This window comes from Meleagris gallopavo, chromosome 8 (assembly GCF_000146605.3).
Source record: "Meleagris gallopavo isolate NT-WF06-2002-E0010 breed Aviagen turkey brand Nicholas breeding stock chromosome 8, Turkey_5.1, whole genome shotgun sequence".
Taxonomy (NCBI): domain Eukaryota; kingdom Metazoa; phylum Chordata; class Aves; order Galliformes; family Phasianidae; genus Meleagris; species Meleagris gallopavo.
Genome location: NC_015018.2, coordinates 22,965,207 through 22,984,705, shown reverse-complemented (window position 1 = coordinate 22,984,705; position 19,499 = coordinate 22,965,207). Strand labels below are relative to the sequence as shown.

General features: G+C 41.6%; 1 protein-coding gene across 1 annotated transcript in view; it reads right to left on the bottom strand.

Moving 5' to 3' along the window:
* Nucleotides 1–19,350, bottom strand: part of PDCD11 (programmed cell death 11) — a 23,809-nt gene extending 4,459 nt beyond the window's left edge. Inside the window, 31 exon segments of the mRNA XM_010714657.3 lie at nucleotides 234–380; nucleotides 708–830; nucleotides 1,231–1,426; nucleotides 1,613–1,735; nucleotides 2,015–2,137; nucleotides 3,384–3,440; nucleotides 4,146–4,323; nucleotides 4,850–4,952; nucleotides 5,271–5,360; nucleotides 5,877–5,973; nucleotides 6,380–6,442; nucleotides 6,929–7,452; nucleotides 7,602–7,720; nucleotides 8,042–8,194; nucleotides 9,323–9,542; nucleotides 9,919–10,089; nucleotides 10,651–10,851; nucleotides 11,516–11,659; nucleotides 11,925–12,176; nucleotides 12,305–12,451; nucleotides 12,968–13,028; nucleotides 13,655–13,779; nucleotides 14,102–14,308; nucleotides 14,766–14,873; nucleotides 15,414–15,595; nucleotides 15,964–16,087; nucleotides 16,718–16,879; nucleotides 17,776–17,943; nucleotides 18,125–18,250; nucleotides 18,800–18,917; nucleotides 19,210–19,350. Of these exon segments, the coding sequence (XP_010712959.1) occupies nucleotides 234–380; nucleotides 708–830; nucleotides 1,231–1,426; nucleotides 1,613–1,735; nucleotides 2,015–2,137; nucleotides 3,384–3,440; nucleotides 4,146–4,323; nucleotides 4,850–4,952; nucleotides 5,271–5,360; nucleotides 5,877–5,973; nucleotides 6,380–6,442; nucleotides 6,929–7,452; nucleotides 7,602–7,720; nucleotides 8,042–8,194; nucleotides 9,323–9,542; nucleotides 9,919–10,089; nucleotides 10,651–10,851; nucleotides 11,516–11,659; nucleotides 11,925–12,176; nucleotides 12,305–12,451; nucleotides 12,968–13,028; nucleotides 13,655–13,779; nucleotides 14,102–14,308; nucleotides 14,766–14,873; nucleotides 15,414–15,595; nucleotides 15,964–16,087; nucleotides 16,718–16,879; nucleotides 17,776–17,943; nucleotides 18,125–18,250; nucleotides 18,800–18,907 (4,602 nt within the window). The 5' untranslated portion in view covers nucleotides 18,908–18,917; nucleotides 19,210–19,350.
* Nucleotides 19,351–19,499: the final 149 nt, after the last annotated feature.

Sequence of the window (19,499 nt, the reverse complement as noted above, 5' to 3'; positions counted from 1 at the left end):
TTTTTTCCCTCACATGTCTACGTGAGAATCTCTATTTCTCTTCTCTGCTTCAGAGATTACCTGCTGCTAAACCCAGCACTCAGTGTATTTCAGGAATTTCTGTATTAGTCATCAGAGATCATCCCTTGGGTTAAGAGGCTTTGCTCCCAGGCAATCAGACATGCAAGTATCAAGACAACACGTGATGGCCACCATGTGGTGTCTCCTGTGCAGGTGATACTAGCACACAGTACCTTAGACTGCAGATTCTCCTCCTCCTCCTCACTCTCCGAGCTCTCTTCCTTCTGATTCAGTACAGGCACTTCCACTGCATTTATGTCCTCATCCCAGGTGAAGCCTGTGGAAACTTGCAGCCTGGAAACTTCACCACATTTCCTTATCTGCTTGGAGGAAAACAGAGCACATTCTAGGTTTTAATCTTAAGATTTTACACTGAAATCAGACATAGATGCTGGTTGTTTGGGACACGGCCTACTGTGACAGCCTACCATTGACTTCTCCCGCTTGCAAACGGCTCACCAGAAAAACATTACTCTGGTCACCATTGCTGTAAGTGAAACCCAGTACATCGTGCACCATTCACAGCTGACAAACTGTTCCCTTGTAGCTCTGGCAATGACAGTTACTGGCATCCCAGTTAGAACTGATACATTTCAATAGGGCTGCAAAGTTGTTCCCAACTTCACCTACTCCTTCCAACTTCTCACCCTAGATTTCTTCTCAGCTGCCTCTCCCTCCTGGTCACCATCCTCTTCTTCCCGGTAATACACTTCAATTCCACTGTCATTTTCATCCGATGGAGAAAGCTTCCTTTTTTTTGGCTTTGCTTCCTGCAACAGGGGGAAATGAGCACATGGTGAACGAAGACATCTGGAGTAAGTCTTATAGACAATTCTGAAGTCACAGTAATGAGTCTGGCGGCAGAGAAAGGGCAGTGCCCTGGCACAACTTTTCCCACTGTACTCTCATATAATGGAAACAAAAGAATAAACTCATGCTCACCTACATCTGTTGGCAAAATCAATAGAACAGCTCACACAAGCAACATAGATGGGCTGCTTGTTCAGTAAACTCCAACCCAAAAGGATCTGTTTCTCATCTTTACAGATCTCCAACAAAAATTAATAATTTTTTTCCCTACTTGAATTCCCCAACCTGTCCCCAGGGGATCTTCAGCATAATTTGGGCCAAACAAGTCCTTTAGCATATCCTGAGCAATCATGTCCATACCTGCTCACTCTCAGAGTTCACTCTTCTCTGTTTTCTCTTCATCTTAACCTTTTCCTTCTTCTCCTCCTTATCTTCTTCTCTTTTCTCTTCCTCTGCACCATAGCGTGGTAAGCCTAGGGATTCAGGCAAGACGCTTGGCATCTCAGTGTCCTCAGGCAGGAGAGAGAGCTCAACATGATTTTCATTTTTATTTACACTTCAGAGTGTTGCCAGGAGCAGTGAGAGAGAAGAAAATAATCATAAAAACATTTAAGATGACTGTAATTGTCTGAGCTAGTCCCAATAATCTTTTGATCTTTTACTGTCCCTCCTTCTATTGCCATTTCCTACCTCATCTCCCTTCTACTAATTAAGAGCCCTTTTTCAAGAACCTTGCACTTACTCAAGGACCTTGGCAGTGAGCAGCTTTCCCTCTGGCAGGTATTTCTCATACAAGGAGTGTTTCTGTACAAAGTAAGGGGAAACGTTCTGGAACAGGATTCGGCCCAGAAGAGAAGCAGACAAGCTGAGAAGAAGAAAACATGTAAATAAATGGTCCATAACAGAAGAGAAAAAGCACAATGACTCTATCTGTGGAACCACAAGTTCTGTATAATATCACTCAAATTTTCCATATTTCAATTTCACAGGCTCAGGAATGTAGCAATAAATGTAATCTCAGAAATAAAAATGTCATTTTGCAACACAAAACTACATCAGACACTCCTTTAAAGATTCCAGAACTGTACATACAGAGTTTGCCAAGACCCCCCATTTTCCAGTATATTTTTATTTTGCTGCTCACCCAAAGAATACACCTGACGGAGTAACTGATTTGACATAGCCTCTTAATAGCTGGCCTTTTTTAACATCCTTAATACTTGTTATTTCAGCATCCTCCACTTTGCTGCTGTTCTTTGGGTTTAATCTAGAAGAAAAGAGAGGTAAGAAAATAAAGCACTCATTCATCTGAGAATACCACATTCTGCTCTAGATATTAAGCAAAGAAATAGGCATTAAGAACAGCTAGTATGTTCTGGAAAACATACCAGAGACATCCTTCACTTAATTCAAATGCACTAATGGACTATTTGCATCTTTGCCAAGTTATACATAGCATTAGAGAACAGATGTGGTGCTGTAAACAGAGTCAAACAGAACAAATTTGGGGCACCACAATTTAAATAGGATATAAAACTGTAACAGAATGTCCAAAGGAGGGCAACAAAGATAATGAAGGGTCTACAGGGCAGGATGTATGAGGAGCACCTAGGTCAGTTGGCTTGTTCAACTTCCTTACGGGGGGAGCAGAGGAGCAGGCACTGATCTCTGCTCTCTGGTGACAGGAACAGAAGCAAAAGGAATGGTATGAAGCTGGGCCAAGAGAGGCCAGGCTGGGAGCAGGGAAAGGCTCCTCACAGAGAGGTAGTCAGGCACCAGAACAGGCTCCTCAGGGCAGCAGTCACAGCACCAAGCTGACAGCAGCAATGTCTGGACAACATTCACAGACACAGAATTTGAATTTTGGGAGGTCTTATGTGGAGCCAGAAGCTGGATGCAATAATCCTTGTGCACCACTTCCATCTCAGGATATTCTATAATTCTATGAATAGATCAGCATGGCTTCCTCTGACACTAAAAAAAATGTAAAATGCAAAATGCTGTCTGAAGTTTTGTGCAAGAATGGCCATGTTTTTTTTCTTCCTCTCCTCCTTTTTCAAGATAGTTCATTCCAACACAGATTGCGTATCTTTGTTGTACAGAGAAGACAACACAAGAGACTCAGTTTTAAAAGAAGGCATTTAACACATTCTGTTCTTTACCCAAAATGGTTAAAATGCAGCTGAACACTGAAAGTAACACATTTGAATTGCAAATTCCAGGAAGGAACTTTTTCTTTCCTCCTAAACAAAAAGGAGTGTCAAATCAAATCTATAAACAGTGAGAAATAAAAATGCCATCTGAACACTCTTTATCAGCTCTACATTAAATGTCAGACTTTGCAGCCTTGTTGATACACAGGAAACAAGATCATCCTTTACAGAAAATAAATAAATAAATCTAGCTCTTGTCTTCTGAACACTTCACAGTGAACAATACAAAGCAACAGCAACTGGATTTCACCATCTTTTTTTCCTCACTGGTAGGAGATAGTTTGAAGGGAAGACACCAACCTGGACTGCCGAAGAGATAACTGGATTTTGCCATTCTCATTGGAGAGGATGTAACATCTGCATAGCAGAATGAAGGGAGGAAACAAAGGGATTATTTTTTACCCTTAAATAAGGGCACACATGGAAACAGATATTTTCACCAGTAAAATGAAGCTCCAGGTGGAAAAAAAACACTCTGTCCCTTAGAGTACTCACTGCCTAACACAAAGCAGCATAACAGAAAAGTTCGTGACACCATCTGAAGGGCATTTTGAAACAAGTCTATTTGCTGTACCTAGTCTCTATTAGAAGCATAAAAGAACTGAAGATTGTTACAGCTGAATTACTTGACTCATTTCACCCTCCAGCATTCCCAACAAGTTTGTGCAGTAGAGAAAGGCAATTACTCAAACATTATAAATGTAAAGGCAACTGGTTTGCCAAATAGCACACAGAACTATAGGAGAGCTGGGATAACTGACCTCCCTCAATCCCATCATCAGCTTAACTACAAGATTATCTTCTCTCAAATGACAGTCCAAGAAGGCAATCAAAGGGGGCTTTTTAATTCCTGAAAAGTGATGTTTCAGCCAAACACATATGAGGTTACAGACTTCTCTTCTAAACAGGCGACCCAGAAAGTAAGCATTATATCTTAGCAACAAGCTGAACCTTACAGATCTAACATCATCTTGTGGCAGTGAAAAAACTGTCACCAAATAGGAATACATTTCTAAGCCTTGTTGCTCAAAAGAACAACAAAGAACAACAAGAGTTACTGACCTGACAACTTTGCCAATTTTGAAGTCACTCAGAGGACTCTCTGTGTACTTATCGCTTAGGTGAAAGATACTGACTTTGCCAGTCTTCCCACCTGGCAGAGTGATGGTCAAACCAATGTGAGGAATCATTTTTGCTACCATGCCTACAGTGATGGTACCTGGTTCCAGTGACTGAATTCCTGGAAATGGCAAAGGAGGGAAAAGTCTTCATAATACTCTAAAAGCACGCAACCAAACTAACAGGGCTACTGAGCCAGTGAGGCTGATTTTAGTTGCATAGGTCACATACCAAACCCACTAGCTTCTGGCAAGGTGCAGTCTGTGCTCTCTCAGTCTATAGCAACATGCTCGCCATGAGAGCAGAGGTGAGATCCTTAACTGCACAGTTACAACATTCAGAATAACTTAGAGATATAGGCAGATGTACCACCTCATGTTTGAGGTCAGAAAGGAATATATTCGTATGTGCTTCAGATAGGACTTCTGTCTGAAACAGTAGGTAAGCAGTTCCTTAAAGATTTGACCCCTCTTACTTTGCACACTGCTACATCTGGGTCAGGGTCCAAGGGGATAGTTCCATTTTACAAGGAGCTACAGCTTGGCTCTCAAGTGTAATAGCTTCCTTCACTGAGGAGGTCAGTGAAGATCCAATTCTGAGGAAAGCATTACATTTACTTGTGTCCTGCTGTTAAGGCTCTACTATACCTGTGAGCGACAAGAAGAGGTTTGTTTCGGTGGCATCTGTTCCAGTCACTGTAGCAGATAACGCTTGGCCATTTTTGAAGTTCTTTTCTGGATGTTTTAAGACCTGAAAGGGAAGAAGATTTCCACCTATTACCAGAAAAGGAGCTTTGCACAGCATTGATTTGTGTACACTCCTATGAAGCTTTAAAGTTTTCAAACACATCTTTGATGTGTTCCCATGACAGATAGCTCAGCTTTCCTTCAGTGGCTCAGTTAACCCAGACTGAACGAACTACATGCATCGACTCATCACTGAGGAGCAGTTATGCCTAAAGGGCACGTCACTGGACTGAGTTCACATGGATGTCAGAAGTGTCAATGGCAGTCACCTGCAGACATACACAGAAGAAAATTGTGTAGCTTACCTGTAATAGCCTCTTACCTTGGTGTTCAGAGACAGCAGCAGACGAGGAACTCTTCCTCGAACATCAGGGGCCACTTCTACCTCCAGCCAGTTTTTCAGGATATTGTACTGAAAAGACAATAAACAGCCAAAAACAGCATGAGACCTTTAGTGAATGACACCCCTTCTTCAGTGGACTCACTAATTTTTAAGGCTAGAAAGGACTACTTAAGCCTTGGCGCCTGCATCAAACAAAAATGGTGATTTCAGATCTACTCTTAAGCACATAATGCTGCTGTGATTCACATGCAAGCACACATAAAGGATCAGCAGTGAACATACTCAGTGCTGGTGGCATAAATAATTTATCAAAGCCTGTTTTGCTAGATTGCAGGGAGGGAAGCATCTGCTGGCAACAAACCAGCATGTTTAAAACCACCAGTCAACTCAATTCTCTCAAATATAGAAAAGTGCACCCTCCCTTTAAGTCTTCTCATAAGACACTATGCTTTGCATGGGCCACTCCCATGGTTAATTAGGAGCCTGGTAGTGTCAGTTTGTTCATAGGTTTAAGCTAAAGCCTCTGGGGTTACCTCCACCTGCTGTCTCCTCCTAGCACACTTCTTAGGAAGACTCTGACCTCACCTTCCTCACAAAACAGGTGACTGTCTGTCCAACATTGTAGGGTCCAAGTTTCTCACAGGTGTCATCTCTCATTGTTTCAACTTTCCCTTCTATTTCACTGTTCACAAATAAAGAGGATACTAGTTAGGAGGTTTTGTCCTAGCAATGCAGATAGGAATTAGAAATCCAAGAAACTGTGGCAAGCCAATGTTACTGTGACAATGTCTTTGGGCTTAAGAGGGGAAATCTTTTCAACACGATGGACATACCACAATTCAGTGGTATCACTTTGGCAGTTCATTAAGCCAAAAGGACATTCAAAGGAAATGGTGTGCATTTCACAGCATACACAGTTAGCAGATCTAAGTTAGGGTGAAAAAATGAGCAAGATGTTATGCTACACATGATGCTCCTTACTTCTAAATGGGTTAGCTCATTCCCAAAAGGAATGTAACAATACAGGGAAGCTACATGGATACAAGGTCTGTAAAGTGTGTATAGACAATATAAAGACCAACACTTACCTTGGTCGAATGCTGAGCTCTGGAACAGACCGTGTGAAGTGTGGATGGGTGATGGGCAGGTACCTAAAGAATACAAATAAGATCAAAGTTTCTCATCACTTCATCACACCCCAGTCACCTGTACTCCCTCCCTCTGCACTGCTGAAAAACTGTAAGCTCCTTAAAACTATAAAGGCCTTTCTGTTTTAGCCCTCCTAGTACTATTTCAGTGGCAACTTAGGTACCCAAAGTATTTAAACAAATTTAATCTCTGGAACCAAATTCTGCTTGCATTTAAGGTTCCTGCTGGACCTTAAAAGATTACACATCCTTCTTGCAATCTACACTCAAGATAAATCCAGTGACAGAGGTAGAGAGAGTCGATTCACTGCAACATGGGTCTGAGATAGAATATAACTGCAGATTTCCTCAGGTTCTCAACTACTCCAGAAAGGATAGCCACAACAGCATCTGGTAACAAAGAGAACAGCCTAGACCATTTGAATTAAAGTAATTTTTTGACCTTTCACATTCCCCTAATGTCAGTGATATTAGTGCTTATTTTCCCACCTGTGAGTGTTCACATCTCTGCCTCCAATGACCCGGGCAGTCACCTTCTGTCCAGCTTTCAGAGTGTACGTTGGAAAAGAGTATATGGGCACTTCATCCAGAATCTGGGATGCATGGATTGAACCCGTCAATTTGTCATCAATAGCAACTGTGACGTGCGTTGGTTTGACAGATTTAACAGTACCAGTAACAATATCACCCAGGGAAAGAGAGTGTTTCACAGCAGCAGCAAGTGTCTCCTCTAAAGCTGTCTCAGACTCCTTCCGGTCCCTTACAAAAGCATTCTTCTTCGTTGGGTCTTGTACTGCTAACACGACTCCAAGATCATTTGCCTTCACCGTTTTTAAGGTTGCATAGATTCTCTGTCCCACCTTCATTTTTTCTGAGTCAAAGCGGAAGGTATCATTGAAGTGAGAGGCTATGGGGACAGCTGCCAGCCGGCCTGAGTCCAACAGAGACACGATGGCAAACTCTTCTGCTATGTGCTGCACGATGGCAGGGTGCTGGGAGTTCTTTGTGAGCCGCTAAACAGAAATGGAGACAATGACATCCCTTGCTGAGCTTTCGATTCCCTTTATTCAATCTCCTGCAGCTCTAAAGGAAGGAAAAGGCCTCCTCCCACTCAAAATTCATTATTCCCCTAGAGTGTGACACAGGAACATTAACATTAAACCTACTTGCTTGGCTCTTTTTTTAAGAGTTCTTCTCGAAGAGAAACATACACCTTGGATGTGATGGCATCCACATGAAGAACCAGTCCCTTTGCTTTCTCACCAGGAACAACTTTTTTGCCTACAAACAAGAACAAAGAGGTTGTCTCCTGATGACAGTAAAGAACTTTGAGTAACTGAACTTGTGGCGCATGGCAGGCAGGAAGGGTCACCTCTGGATCAAGTTTAACTCATAAAAACTGCAGCGATAAAAAGACTACTTAACTGCTAACTGTAACTAAGTTACTCAAGCAAGATAGCAGAAAGGTAAACTAAACTTTGAGTTGTCCCTGCTCTGGTTAGAACCCTACCAGGTTGGATCCTCTCCTGAATGACTAATTTCAAGATGGAGGCTTCATACTACATGAGTGATACCCAAAGCAAGCAAAGAGAGGACCCCTACCTCCCAAGTGGTAGTGAGTAGCTGTTACAGTCCAGCCTCTGACACAGCTGCCACTGAAGAGTGCTGAGCCGTCCTCCATCACATCCTGCACAACCAGCTGCAGCTCCTTCCCAGGCACCAGCTCACTAAGGCACTGGGCCAAGCCAGACTCTTCTAGAAAAAGACAAAAAGTATTGGCAAGTTAATTTCTTAATAAAATATTTTCACATTTCCTTACAACAGCACGAACAAGCATTTATATCCACCTCCACAGCAGAAAACATAGTTTAGGCTCCTGGATCTGTAAAATAAGTACAAATAAAACACAGATATGTAAATTCTATGATCTAAAGAAAGCAGAAACAATTTCATGACATTAAGGATCTGATAACTCCAGAAAAAAAAATACAAGTTTAGTCACTGTTTTGCTTTACTGGTACATTACATTGCAGCCATTCACCCAGGCATACAGAAAAACTCCTTCAGGACTTCCAAGAGTCAGTTCTTCCAAAAGTCATTTTTCCAATTAAAAAAAAAAAAGAAAAAGAAAAAGAAAAAAGGAAAAACCACATGCTTACAACTCTGTTTAAACATTAGAAAAGTTTCAGAGCTTGGCACAATATTCATATATCCAAAAGCCCTTTGAAGCTTAACATCTGGTTACTGAGCACAGAAATTGGGTCAGTAGGCTAAGGATCTTATAATAAAAGAGCATGCAGTGCAAAAAATTAACCACTGCCAGATTCAAAGATAACAGCCAACTATTTGTGTGCCACAACTGTGAAATTCCTGCCACTTGATGCCCCATTCCTTAACTTTTAGACTGATTCATAAATCAATTACAAATTTTCACAATAAAAAAAAACATCCCCAATGCTGGAAAAAGGCTTTGGTCCACAGAGAATCCAATCTCACCCCGGCCTGTTTCATTTTCACCTACATAGACACTTTTGAGACACCCATCTACTGGATCCACTGCATCTTCATTACTCTTCCAATATAGTGGCCTTAAGGTTCATCTATTTTACCCTCACTTTTCAAGTTTCAACTTCAAATCAATGTAAGAAACCTAGCAGACTCAAGTGAAAAGAGATTCTTGGTCCTGTTACAGCTCTAATTCCAAAAAGTCTTCTTGTCAATGGAAGACACTGCACATATATCCTTTTTCTAATAAGCTCCTCTAAAGAGCCAAATCTCTGCTTGAACTTCTTAAATTATAAAAAAAAGTTTTCCTTTTTTGTTCATCTGAAGAGTGTTTTTTAAGATAAGATCCTCTTTGGCAGAACATATGCAATCTTTTACCTCTTCTCCTCAACAAGTTCTTGATTTCCTCCATCTCCTTGAAATACTGATTCAGCAGTGAAAAGCTCTCTGCAGCTGAATCTCCAGAGCTGCACTCCGACACCTTCAGATTGAGGAGCACACGCTGCTTCTCCTCATCGATGCTCATCACCTTTGCAATTACAGTCTGTCCCACCACAAAGTGGTCCTTGGTGTCTGTCACAAACTTGTCACTCATGCTCTGTGCAGAGGAAACAAAGTGGCAAGGATTACTGGACACAGCTGCTAACTGCCAGACATTGGCAGTGCTTTTCTAGAGAAGGGTTTGAGTTAAGACTTAACGAAATTACCAAGTGAAATTAGCCAAATTAACAAAAAGCTGTCAATTAAAATGAATTATTGAAGTTACTTGAAATCTCTGACTGAATAATGTCCCTTACTTCATTTGGGAAGTGAATTAAAACGCAAACATCAAGGCAGCATTTACCACACTGTGAGGAAGCTGTCCAAACACAGGACACCCAGTCCTACTGCTCCTTGTTTAAAAACCGTGTTTCAGCCTTTCCTGATGATTACACCCATGCTGTTTTCTGAAATCAAGTGAGTGCACGACTTACCACTTTAGGTGCCAGTCCTGTCACACCAAAAGGGAACTCCACAAACACTCCAAAGGGCATAACCTTCCTCACATAACCAGTCAGCAGCACCCCAGGCTGGATTTCAGAGAAACTTCTCACAACTTGCTCTTCCTGTACAGCAGAAATCACTGCAGACTTCCTGCACAAGATCTGAATAGACAGTTAGGAAAAATGGGAAGATGAATAAAAGGAGCCTGATGCCAGTCTCTTGATGCTGCTAGCTATTGGGCTATAGCACTTTTTACACACTAAGCAGTACAGGAGCCCAAATTCCTGCAATTTCACTTGTCATATTGATCTCCCTACACTAAAATTTAACAAATGCTATCTCTTAAGTTACTCAGCATTAATGATGCTTGCTTCATCCAGCTGAACTGAAAACTTCCTAATATTTCAGTTCCTGCTTTTGGTATAAAAATTGCAACATTTTTTCTAAGGTTATGATAAGATTAACACTGATTTCCAAAAGCTGTTTGGGAAGCTCAGCAGTTTCACAATCAAGTCCTCATCTCAATGGGATTCTAGCAGCAGCAGAGCATCACTCAACAAGCAAATTATACTAGCTCTCTGAAGCATCAATAGGTACTTCTGCTTCAACACATTAACTAGCAAATATTTTGTTCGTTGCAGATACTCCAGATTTCTAACAGATTTATTTTTTTTCTTCTCCTCCATCACCCTCATTTGATTTGTTGAGATAACAAAGGATACAATACGGTCCCCCTTGTCACTCAGGCACATAACTCTGGGCAAGACATCTCCCTCTTGAAGGCAATGCCACAGGAGCTTAGAGTTAGCAACAAAGTCAGAGAGGTGCCCTGTAGGAAGCCAGGCTATCACATCATCTCCATCTTCTAAGATAGAAACCTCGAGCCCATTCTCATTCTTCTTCAAGACTTTCACATCAACCATCTGAAAAGAGAAGAAATAGAGTGATATAAAAACTGAAGTGCCTTTGAAGTATGCACAGGGTACCAAATGCTGGCTTTTGACAAGGCCTCCCAGCCATGCAAGAGAGAACCTCACATCAACAGGACTGAGCCTCAGAAGCATGCCAGCTCTGACAGTAAAACAAAAGCAATTCTCAGCTTCCAGCAAAATCAAAGACTACAAAGACTCTCTTGCTTATGACTTTCTGTCTGAAGAGTGAAGGGAATCATTTAATCACAATTTAAAAACAACAACTGTCACGTTCCTGCAAACAGTAACATCTGTAGGGTGTTGGAAACTGTTCATTCCACAATACAACAGGCAAGCATTTAAGAAACATTTCTCTGAAGTGCAAAATCAGCTGCTTTTGGAGTGAACATTAACAGCATCCAGAAGAAAAAGGACTTCATCAAAGAGCAAAAGTACTATTTGGTACCTCCAAGAAGACTGAGCTGAGTTTCCTTTATCCTGACTTCTGACAACACAGACCTTGGTTTTGATCTGACCACAAAATAAGAAATGCATATTTAACACTGGTTCCTGACCTCCAGCAGCCTTTTTTTGAAGCAGAGTTGCTCAAAGTGACTACGGATTTTTTAGAGAACACTTAGAGGCAAAAAAAAGGAATAGTCATTGAATTCAATACCTCTCCTATTTGATATTTCACTTGCTGTTTCTTCTTTGGAGTACACTCAGTTCTGCCTTCAGGAACAGGCTTGCTTGATAACCTGAAGGACAGCAAGAGTCTTTCCTGCTGGGGCTCACATTTTAAGACCATTACTTTAACAACCTGTAGCAAAAACAAAACAAAAACAAATAAAGAAACCACACACCCTGGGAAAAAAAAACCACTATGTGAGATAGTCAAAAAAGAGCTATCTCTTTCACATGCTCTATTTAAATAGATGAGGCTAACTACTACCCAAAGAGAAAGGTGAACACCTCTTGGTGTACTTGGCTTCTCCAAGAAAAAACTCAAATCAAAGCCAAATCACAATTGCAGATTTCTCCTTTGCATTCATTCACACAAGGCTTGACATAGTTAAAATAATTACCTGGCCGTCATGGAAGACTTTATCTGGACAAGATATGGGCTCTGAGCTCAGCTCATTCTTGGGTACCAGACCTTTGACATCATTGTAGAACTTCACAATGCAGCCAAATTCCCTTGCACACACCACAAAGCCATGTGTGATCAGACCTGGTTCTGCATCTTCATAACTGGAGAGGACTGGAAGCTTTGATTGCACAAGAGTTTTCTTTAAAGTAAGGAACAGCTTCTTTTCTTCAGGATTGCACTCTAACACCTACAAAAGCAGAGTAAAACAAGGTTCAAAAAGCATGTCTTCCATTCTCCGACCAACACAGCAGCTAAGTAGTCAGAATGAAATACAGCCATTTAAAGCAGCTGGAGATCCTTTCAAACAGCTCTCACCCGACACCTGACTTCATCTCCTACGTTGTACTTCTTCTCAGGCTGCTTCAGGATCACATCAGCAAGATGCATGGATGGCACAAGCCCTTTAATTCCATCAGTAACTTTCACCTGCATCCCAATGGGTTTCAGAGACAATACTTTGCCCTAGAGACCAAAAGAGAGAAAATGATCAATAAGTTCAGCATGAAAAGTAGACTACGCACAGGTAAGAAGCAATTTGGACACTGCACCACATATTATTACTAAATTTGACAAGCTCCATAGAATAAAATCTTAGTCTAACCCACACCAAATTAGTAAACATTTTACACATTGCATAATGCTGTTTTACAACCTAAACAGTCTACTTCTGTAGAATTCCTATCAACTCAAGATTGTTTCCAGAGATACAACCAACACAGCCATGACATAAATATAAGAATGACTGTGATTGCCTTGCCACCATTAACAAAAAGCTGAACAAAACAGAGAAAGATGAGTATCACACTTTGTTATCGAAATCCTTAGAAGGAAAATTTTTTCTTCTCACTCTATCTACCACAAGACTGGATCAGAAGTTGAATGAATATACACATTAAGCAGAAAAAAAAATGTATGCTATCTAGAAAATTTCTCCAAGTATAACTGCTGCATAGTGTCAGCAGTGCTTCAGGAGCTCACCTGCATGACATCCCCCGTGTGAATATCTTGGTATCGCAGGAAACGAGCTTCAATAATCTGACTAGGAAACAGAGAGAACAAGAGGTGAACTGTCAGGCAACTACAAAAAAAAAAGCCAGGATAAGAGGAAACAATATCCTTTTCATTCTCCTTTTCACTTTGTCTGAAGTATCCTTTATACCACACATACCCAACACTCTACATCACCAAAGTTTTGTGCTTTACCCCAAGTGACCCATCTTGCAAGAGGCACTCTGGATAAAGGTCAGGGAGGTTCACCAGTTTCCATTCCTGGAGACAACCACCAGGCATGGCTCCATGGAAAGAGAATCCATAACCTGCACTGCCTAAAGCCACAGGTAGAAATACTAAGAGGGAGGAGCAAAACGGGCTGGGACTTGGAAGACCAAGGTTCAGCTTCCTGTTCAGTTATAGTCTTCTGACATGACCACAGCAGAAACCATTTAGTCCGGCTTTAGCCCACCACACGTATATATGTATGTATATGTTCCTACAGTTAGGAAAAGAGCAATGTGATATCCACACAACCTGACATGATACAACACAGATAAAAACTAAAAACTTCAAATGGCAAGTTCCAGTTCCACAAAGCAATGCAGTACTCTCCACTGACCAAACCCTTCTGATCCTTCAACCAAATTTACTAGAAGAGTCTGTAAAACTTACTGCTTCAGAGATACTATGCACATCTCATCCATCAGGCTGTAGTCAATGATCCGACACTTATGCTTACATCCAGCTTTGAACGCTGCAGGTTTAAAAGATTTTCTGGTTTTTGATAGATGTTTCAACTACAAAAACAAATGGGAATTCAGTGTTTGGAAAACAGAAACACTTATATAACCCTTAGGTTGAAGTAGTACAGCTGACAAAAATAACTCTTCTAACACACCCTTCAGGCAGCAAGTTGTACTAGCTCTTGTGCAACAATTCACCTACATCCCAACCCAAACAGGGGAGGCTGCATCTAAACAACACCCTCCACATTATCTTGATTTTTTTAATTTGTCTCACGAAGAACGCTAAGGCAGGAAATAAAACTTAGTCTTAATTTCCTTCCCCAAGAGGCTAAGAGATCTCTGAAGGAGTTCCCTTCACTGCCCTGGTACCTACCCGTGCAAATGCAAGCATGCCATCATCAAGCTCAAAGACAGCACCAAACTGCTTGTAGAAAGCCTTCACTGTAGACTCTTCCACTACCGCCCCTATGCGATCGTTGGAGAGCTGGTTTGGGGATCCTCCAGGGCAGAGGAAAGCCTGCCGCAGAGTGAGATGCACCACCTTGGAGGTGGGGTGGGTAGAGAGGATGCAAGCCTTCACCTATTAGATAATGTTTGTTATCAGTATAACATCACTATACATACAAAACTGAAGGACGTGATATTGTTCACGGCTTTAGACATTACATTTGATGCCTGAACTCTGCTCACATAAGAGCACTTAACATCTTCTCAGCTTCAGCAGTTCCATAGATTGGATGTTTTTTTGCATTCATTTGTTGTTTATGGCCTAGTCTGGTACAAATGCAATGAGCAGAAGACAACCATAGAACTCATTTGCCATCATTCACGAGTTTCTCTTGCTTTCCAAACAAGTCTTCCATTACCCCAGGAATGGCTATGCTCTTTACAGCCCTGAAGAAGCTATGATAATAATTCAAATGAAAGATAAGACAGAAAAGATTCCACTGAAAAACACCCTTCCTCAAAATGCTGCTGAAGAAGATCACAGATGTTGCAACATAATAATTCCAGCCAGGTTTCATCCTCTTCCTTACCACTTGATTTGGAGAATAATTTGTGGATTTCTCTGGGTCCACGTGCATGAAATCCACAATACCAGTGAAGGAAGACAGAAAGGTCAGACTGATACCCAGTGGAGCCACCTGGAAGGGGGAAGGAAATTATACACGAAGATGCAAAAAAATAAGATAAAATTAAGAAGTCAATCAGTTTTCAGAAACAGAGAGCAATTCACACGTTTCACAAGAAGTCACCTTGCACTAAACAAGCACATCAAAACAGACAACTGCTAACAATTCTGTTTTCTACACTGTTTTGTAAAAACAATCCTTCACATTTTCCCCTATGTTGTCCTTACTCTGACAGTGCTGCAACAGTGTTGAATACTTTCCTAGGCATAGACCACAGAAAAAAAAATCATCCTGTTCTTCTCTATGGTTTATTGCCATCTCCTGGCCGAAGCCTCTGTACTCACAGTATCAGAAGCATGGCAAAGATCAGACCTTAGGTGAAACCACTGGGAACACCTCACTGAAAACAGTGTCTGCTCTTTTTGTATAACTAGACCCAAACACAGAGTTTTACAGCTTACCAATTATGTCCACTTAACCTTTACTTCTTCAGGAAGGCCAAAAAAAGAATAATGAAAAAGAAAACAACCCACAAACGAAAACACAGATTACCTTCTGCACTTGAGCTTTTACCACCAGCCCTGGCAGTAGATTAGAGAGTGTCCAGTTCTGTTGCTCTGTTGCAATGGATGCAGCAACCTCTGATCGATCAGCAGACAAACGGACCACTCTTCCCTCATTCTTTACTTCCTCAATGAGGCAGTTCAGGCTTTGCCCTATTTTCAAGTCCGACCCTACAAAGGCAAGCCACAGCATAAATTCCCTTCCAGGAACATTAAGTGGTTCTCTTTTGTCTGTAGTTTTCTCCAAAGCTTTTTTGGAGTTCCTTCTATTTTAAGAAGCTAAAAGACCTCATCAAAGTGAGGTCTACTACAGCCAGCAAGGATCAAAGGGCTTGGAACAACAACGTGGTCTGGCAGAAAACAGGGAACCTAGTGCCTTGTTGCTTATCAGCCACTGCTGTTTTCAACAATTTGCAAAGACTCCATCGTGACCTAACACTCACTGAGGTGCACTAACACCACAGATACAGTGAGCTTCAATCCCTTTCATTCTCCACATCTATTTTAACGTCAGCAGCTCTTACTGTCATACTACATACCTCTCTTGACTGCTTTGATGTAATTTTGGGCTTTCTGATGAGGAAGGAAAGCATGAGTCCCTCTGACTCCAATATCAATGAGGTAGCCATGGTCTTCTACACTACGCACAAATCCAGAGAGCAGCTGTTGGGAGGGAAGCATTGCAATTCAGTAATGTGAAGAAACAGCTGAATCTGCAAAGAATGCACCTCTAATGATTGATTTACCACACAAGTACTCATTTGTTTCATAAGGCCAGAGAACAGTTTTGCAGAGCAAAGAACGAATGCACCATTCTTTCTTACTAGATAGCTCACCTGACAATGGGAGTCTGAACTCTATCCTTTCCAGCTATGTATGTATGTATGGAGTTAATGGACAAGTAGGATGAAAATAAAAATGGAATGCTCAACTATAGCAGGTGCTCTAACTGCAGACACAAACTTGCAATCATAAAGCTGGAAACACAAAAATTAAACAACCAAGCACCTCTAAGAGATAGGCTGTTAAATACTACCCTCTGCATAAACAACAAACTTATGCAGAGAGAAGTAACTGCATAATTTGCCCAAGTAAAAAAAAATAAATAAATCAAATGAATGGTTTCATGGGTGACAGCCTGCAGGAACATAACCAAGATTCAACATTGCCCTCTCCTCCCAGGTCTATTCCTCTGGTGGCAGCAGCTTCCTGTGCTGTTCTGATAGCATACAAGGACAAACTCGTGCACTGCAAGAAGCACCTCAAAAGGCTAGAAAGGCTGTGAACACATACCATGCCTGATGTTAGTGCTGATGCATTCAGACCTTTGTTGACATTTTTAGGGTTGATGGACAACTTGATACTCCGACGTCCATCGGCACTTTTCTCAACACTGGTCACAACGCATCTGACCAACATCCCTGGAGAGTACAGGTCTGAGAGAGAATTCAAATCCTGCCCAGAAACATGATCAAAAGTAAGCGAGCATATAAATATAACAACATTAATTTATGCAAGAAGGCCAGAAATAGTTACTGAATTTTTGAAGTTACTGAGTTTTTGAAATAATTTTGAAATAAAAATCCCTAGGAAAGTCCTTGATCTCTGACAACACTACAATAAAAGGCAGGAAATATCACAAACACCACAATCTCAATATAGAGGCAGGGAAAGTCTGCTAAGCTTTGCTTAAATAGAAATACCAGGCAGGACAGAGCCAAGATGTTGCAGCTGAGGACCAAAGTACATCTTCAGAGCCAGACACCAACCTCATCCCCTTCTTTAACAAAGAAAAACATCACCACCAACTAGCTAGCATCCAGCACATCGTATATTCCACAACAACCTAGGGAGAGCTGACACTGCATAGACAGAGTAGCAGGTTACTCCATCCTCTTTCTTTCCAAGAAGCTGCATTATCAGGAAATTGAAAATATTGTTTGAAATAGCTGGGCTCAGAGAAAATATACATTAGCACTATGCAGCATGACGTATGTAGAAACTCAACAAAATTATAAGGACCACACTATTCCCCCCAAGCTCTCTGTGAGACACTGGCATCCTCACATCGTCTTCCAACCATTTAACTAACTTCCTCATTTAACTGCCCACAGCCAAGGATCAGTATTTAACTACTGCAGCAAAAAGAAAGCACAAATCTATCCAAGTTTAACAGGCTATCTATGAAGTTCATGCAATATTTAACCAAGGCTAAGTTGCTGCAGGCAATCAAACTTAAGCTATCTGTAAGACATCAGAAACTAGGCTCTTAAGCAAGCCTTCCGGGTTGATTCTGAGTTAATTTCCTGTAGGTCCCAGACAGAAATCACAGCCCTGACCCACAGTCTCACCTCCAGCAGCTCCCCTTGGGTCACTTGCTCGTTCAACAATTCACTGTAGGCATCGCTGATCTGCGTGACTGGCACAAATCCTGTAAGTCCGTTGGGCAAGCTGATGACAAGCTCAAAGAAAGTGACCTCTTTTATACAACCAAGGAGCAGCATCCCCTCACAGATCTCCTGGGAAAACAGAAAGAACAGCACACAGTGGTTATCTTGGCAAGTCAGTGATAATAGTGTGGTAGACATCCTGAGTTCCTGCTGTATGTTACAGGTTTTAAATGGGAAAGGGAAAACACAATTTTTTTTACCAAGCTCAGTAAGGGAGAGATAAAATAAAATAAAACATTTATCCACAAACCTGAATTGTGAGTGGTTCAATAGCAATGTCTTTAGCAGGAGCCTTTTTGTCTGCCTTGAACTTCTTCTGCTTCCTATGATCCCCTTCGCTCCTTTTTCTTTTCTGCGTTTGTTCTTCATGGTGAATCTAAATTAGATTATAAGCAGAGAGGAAAGGAATTAAAGTAGACAGCAAGATGAACATCATGTTAAGGCATAACTCAACTGTCAGGAATAAAGTTAGATGAAAACACAAGATTGGAGAAAAAACAAAATAAGCACGTTAATTTCTATATGCCTTCTTGGGAGTCTTCAAAAATATTCCCTTTTAAGCTGAGACCAATCTTTTATAAAACTGAATCACAGAAGCAGAGAGAAGCAGTAAAAGCAAACTGCACCATGCTCCACGGAACAGAGAAAGACTAAATTTAGTTTGTATGCATGCAACAGCTCTAATGGAACAATGCAAGTATCTCAGCACCAGATGCTTGTGCAATATCTGCTGGTAATTTTCACTGCACTTCCCTGACATCCCATTCAACATGTATCAGATAGCTGGGATCTTTAAGAGATCAGAAGCAAGGAGGATGCCAGCAGTTATCTCTTCATAGAAGTTTTTTCTAGAGGTTATTATAGAAGTAAGGGACAGGAAGGATTTTAGGTCATATTCTGACGGTGGTTGGAACTCTTGACGTACATCAAACAAGTTATCCTGCTCAAACTTTGGTTTTGCTTTTTTTCCTGTTGTCTCTGTAGGCTTCTTCTGGATTCCCCCTCGAGGAAAGTTTTCTTCCATGGATGCCATGCCCGTTCTTCTATAGAACAAATGACAAAACAGAAGTTAAACATGCAGTTGTTAGACTTGCTCCTTGTTAGACTTGACACTGAAAAGGTATAAGACTGAATTATCCAAGAAACTACGAAAAAAATCCAGATGGCTGCTTCCCAGGCGGTCAGTGAGGAAAAACAAAAAACTCACAACGTATCTGACATTTCGCTACGCTGAAGCCTTACGTGGCCCCATCTAAACACGTGCCTTACCACTAATTAATCACATTTAATGTCGTCTGTCAAACACCTAACGCCTCTTTACCCACGGAAACGTACAACGAAAGTCCAGAGAAGGGTGGTAAGCAGCAAACACCTTCCGCAGCCGCTGGCACAGCCCGCACCGCTCAGCCCACAGAGACCCGGACTCCCCACCCCAGGCCCGGCCTCAACGCCACCTCCCACACCGCTCCAAACTTCACGTGCACCGCTCTCCGCGCGCCCCCGGAAGCGGTACTCCAAAGAGAAGGGCAAAGGTCAAAGGGCGGAGGAAGCGGCGGCCGTTCTCTAGGCCGCGAGGGGGGCGGGACGGAGGGAGCGTCCTGCTTCCGTGGGACAGCCAATCAGCG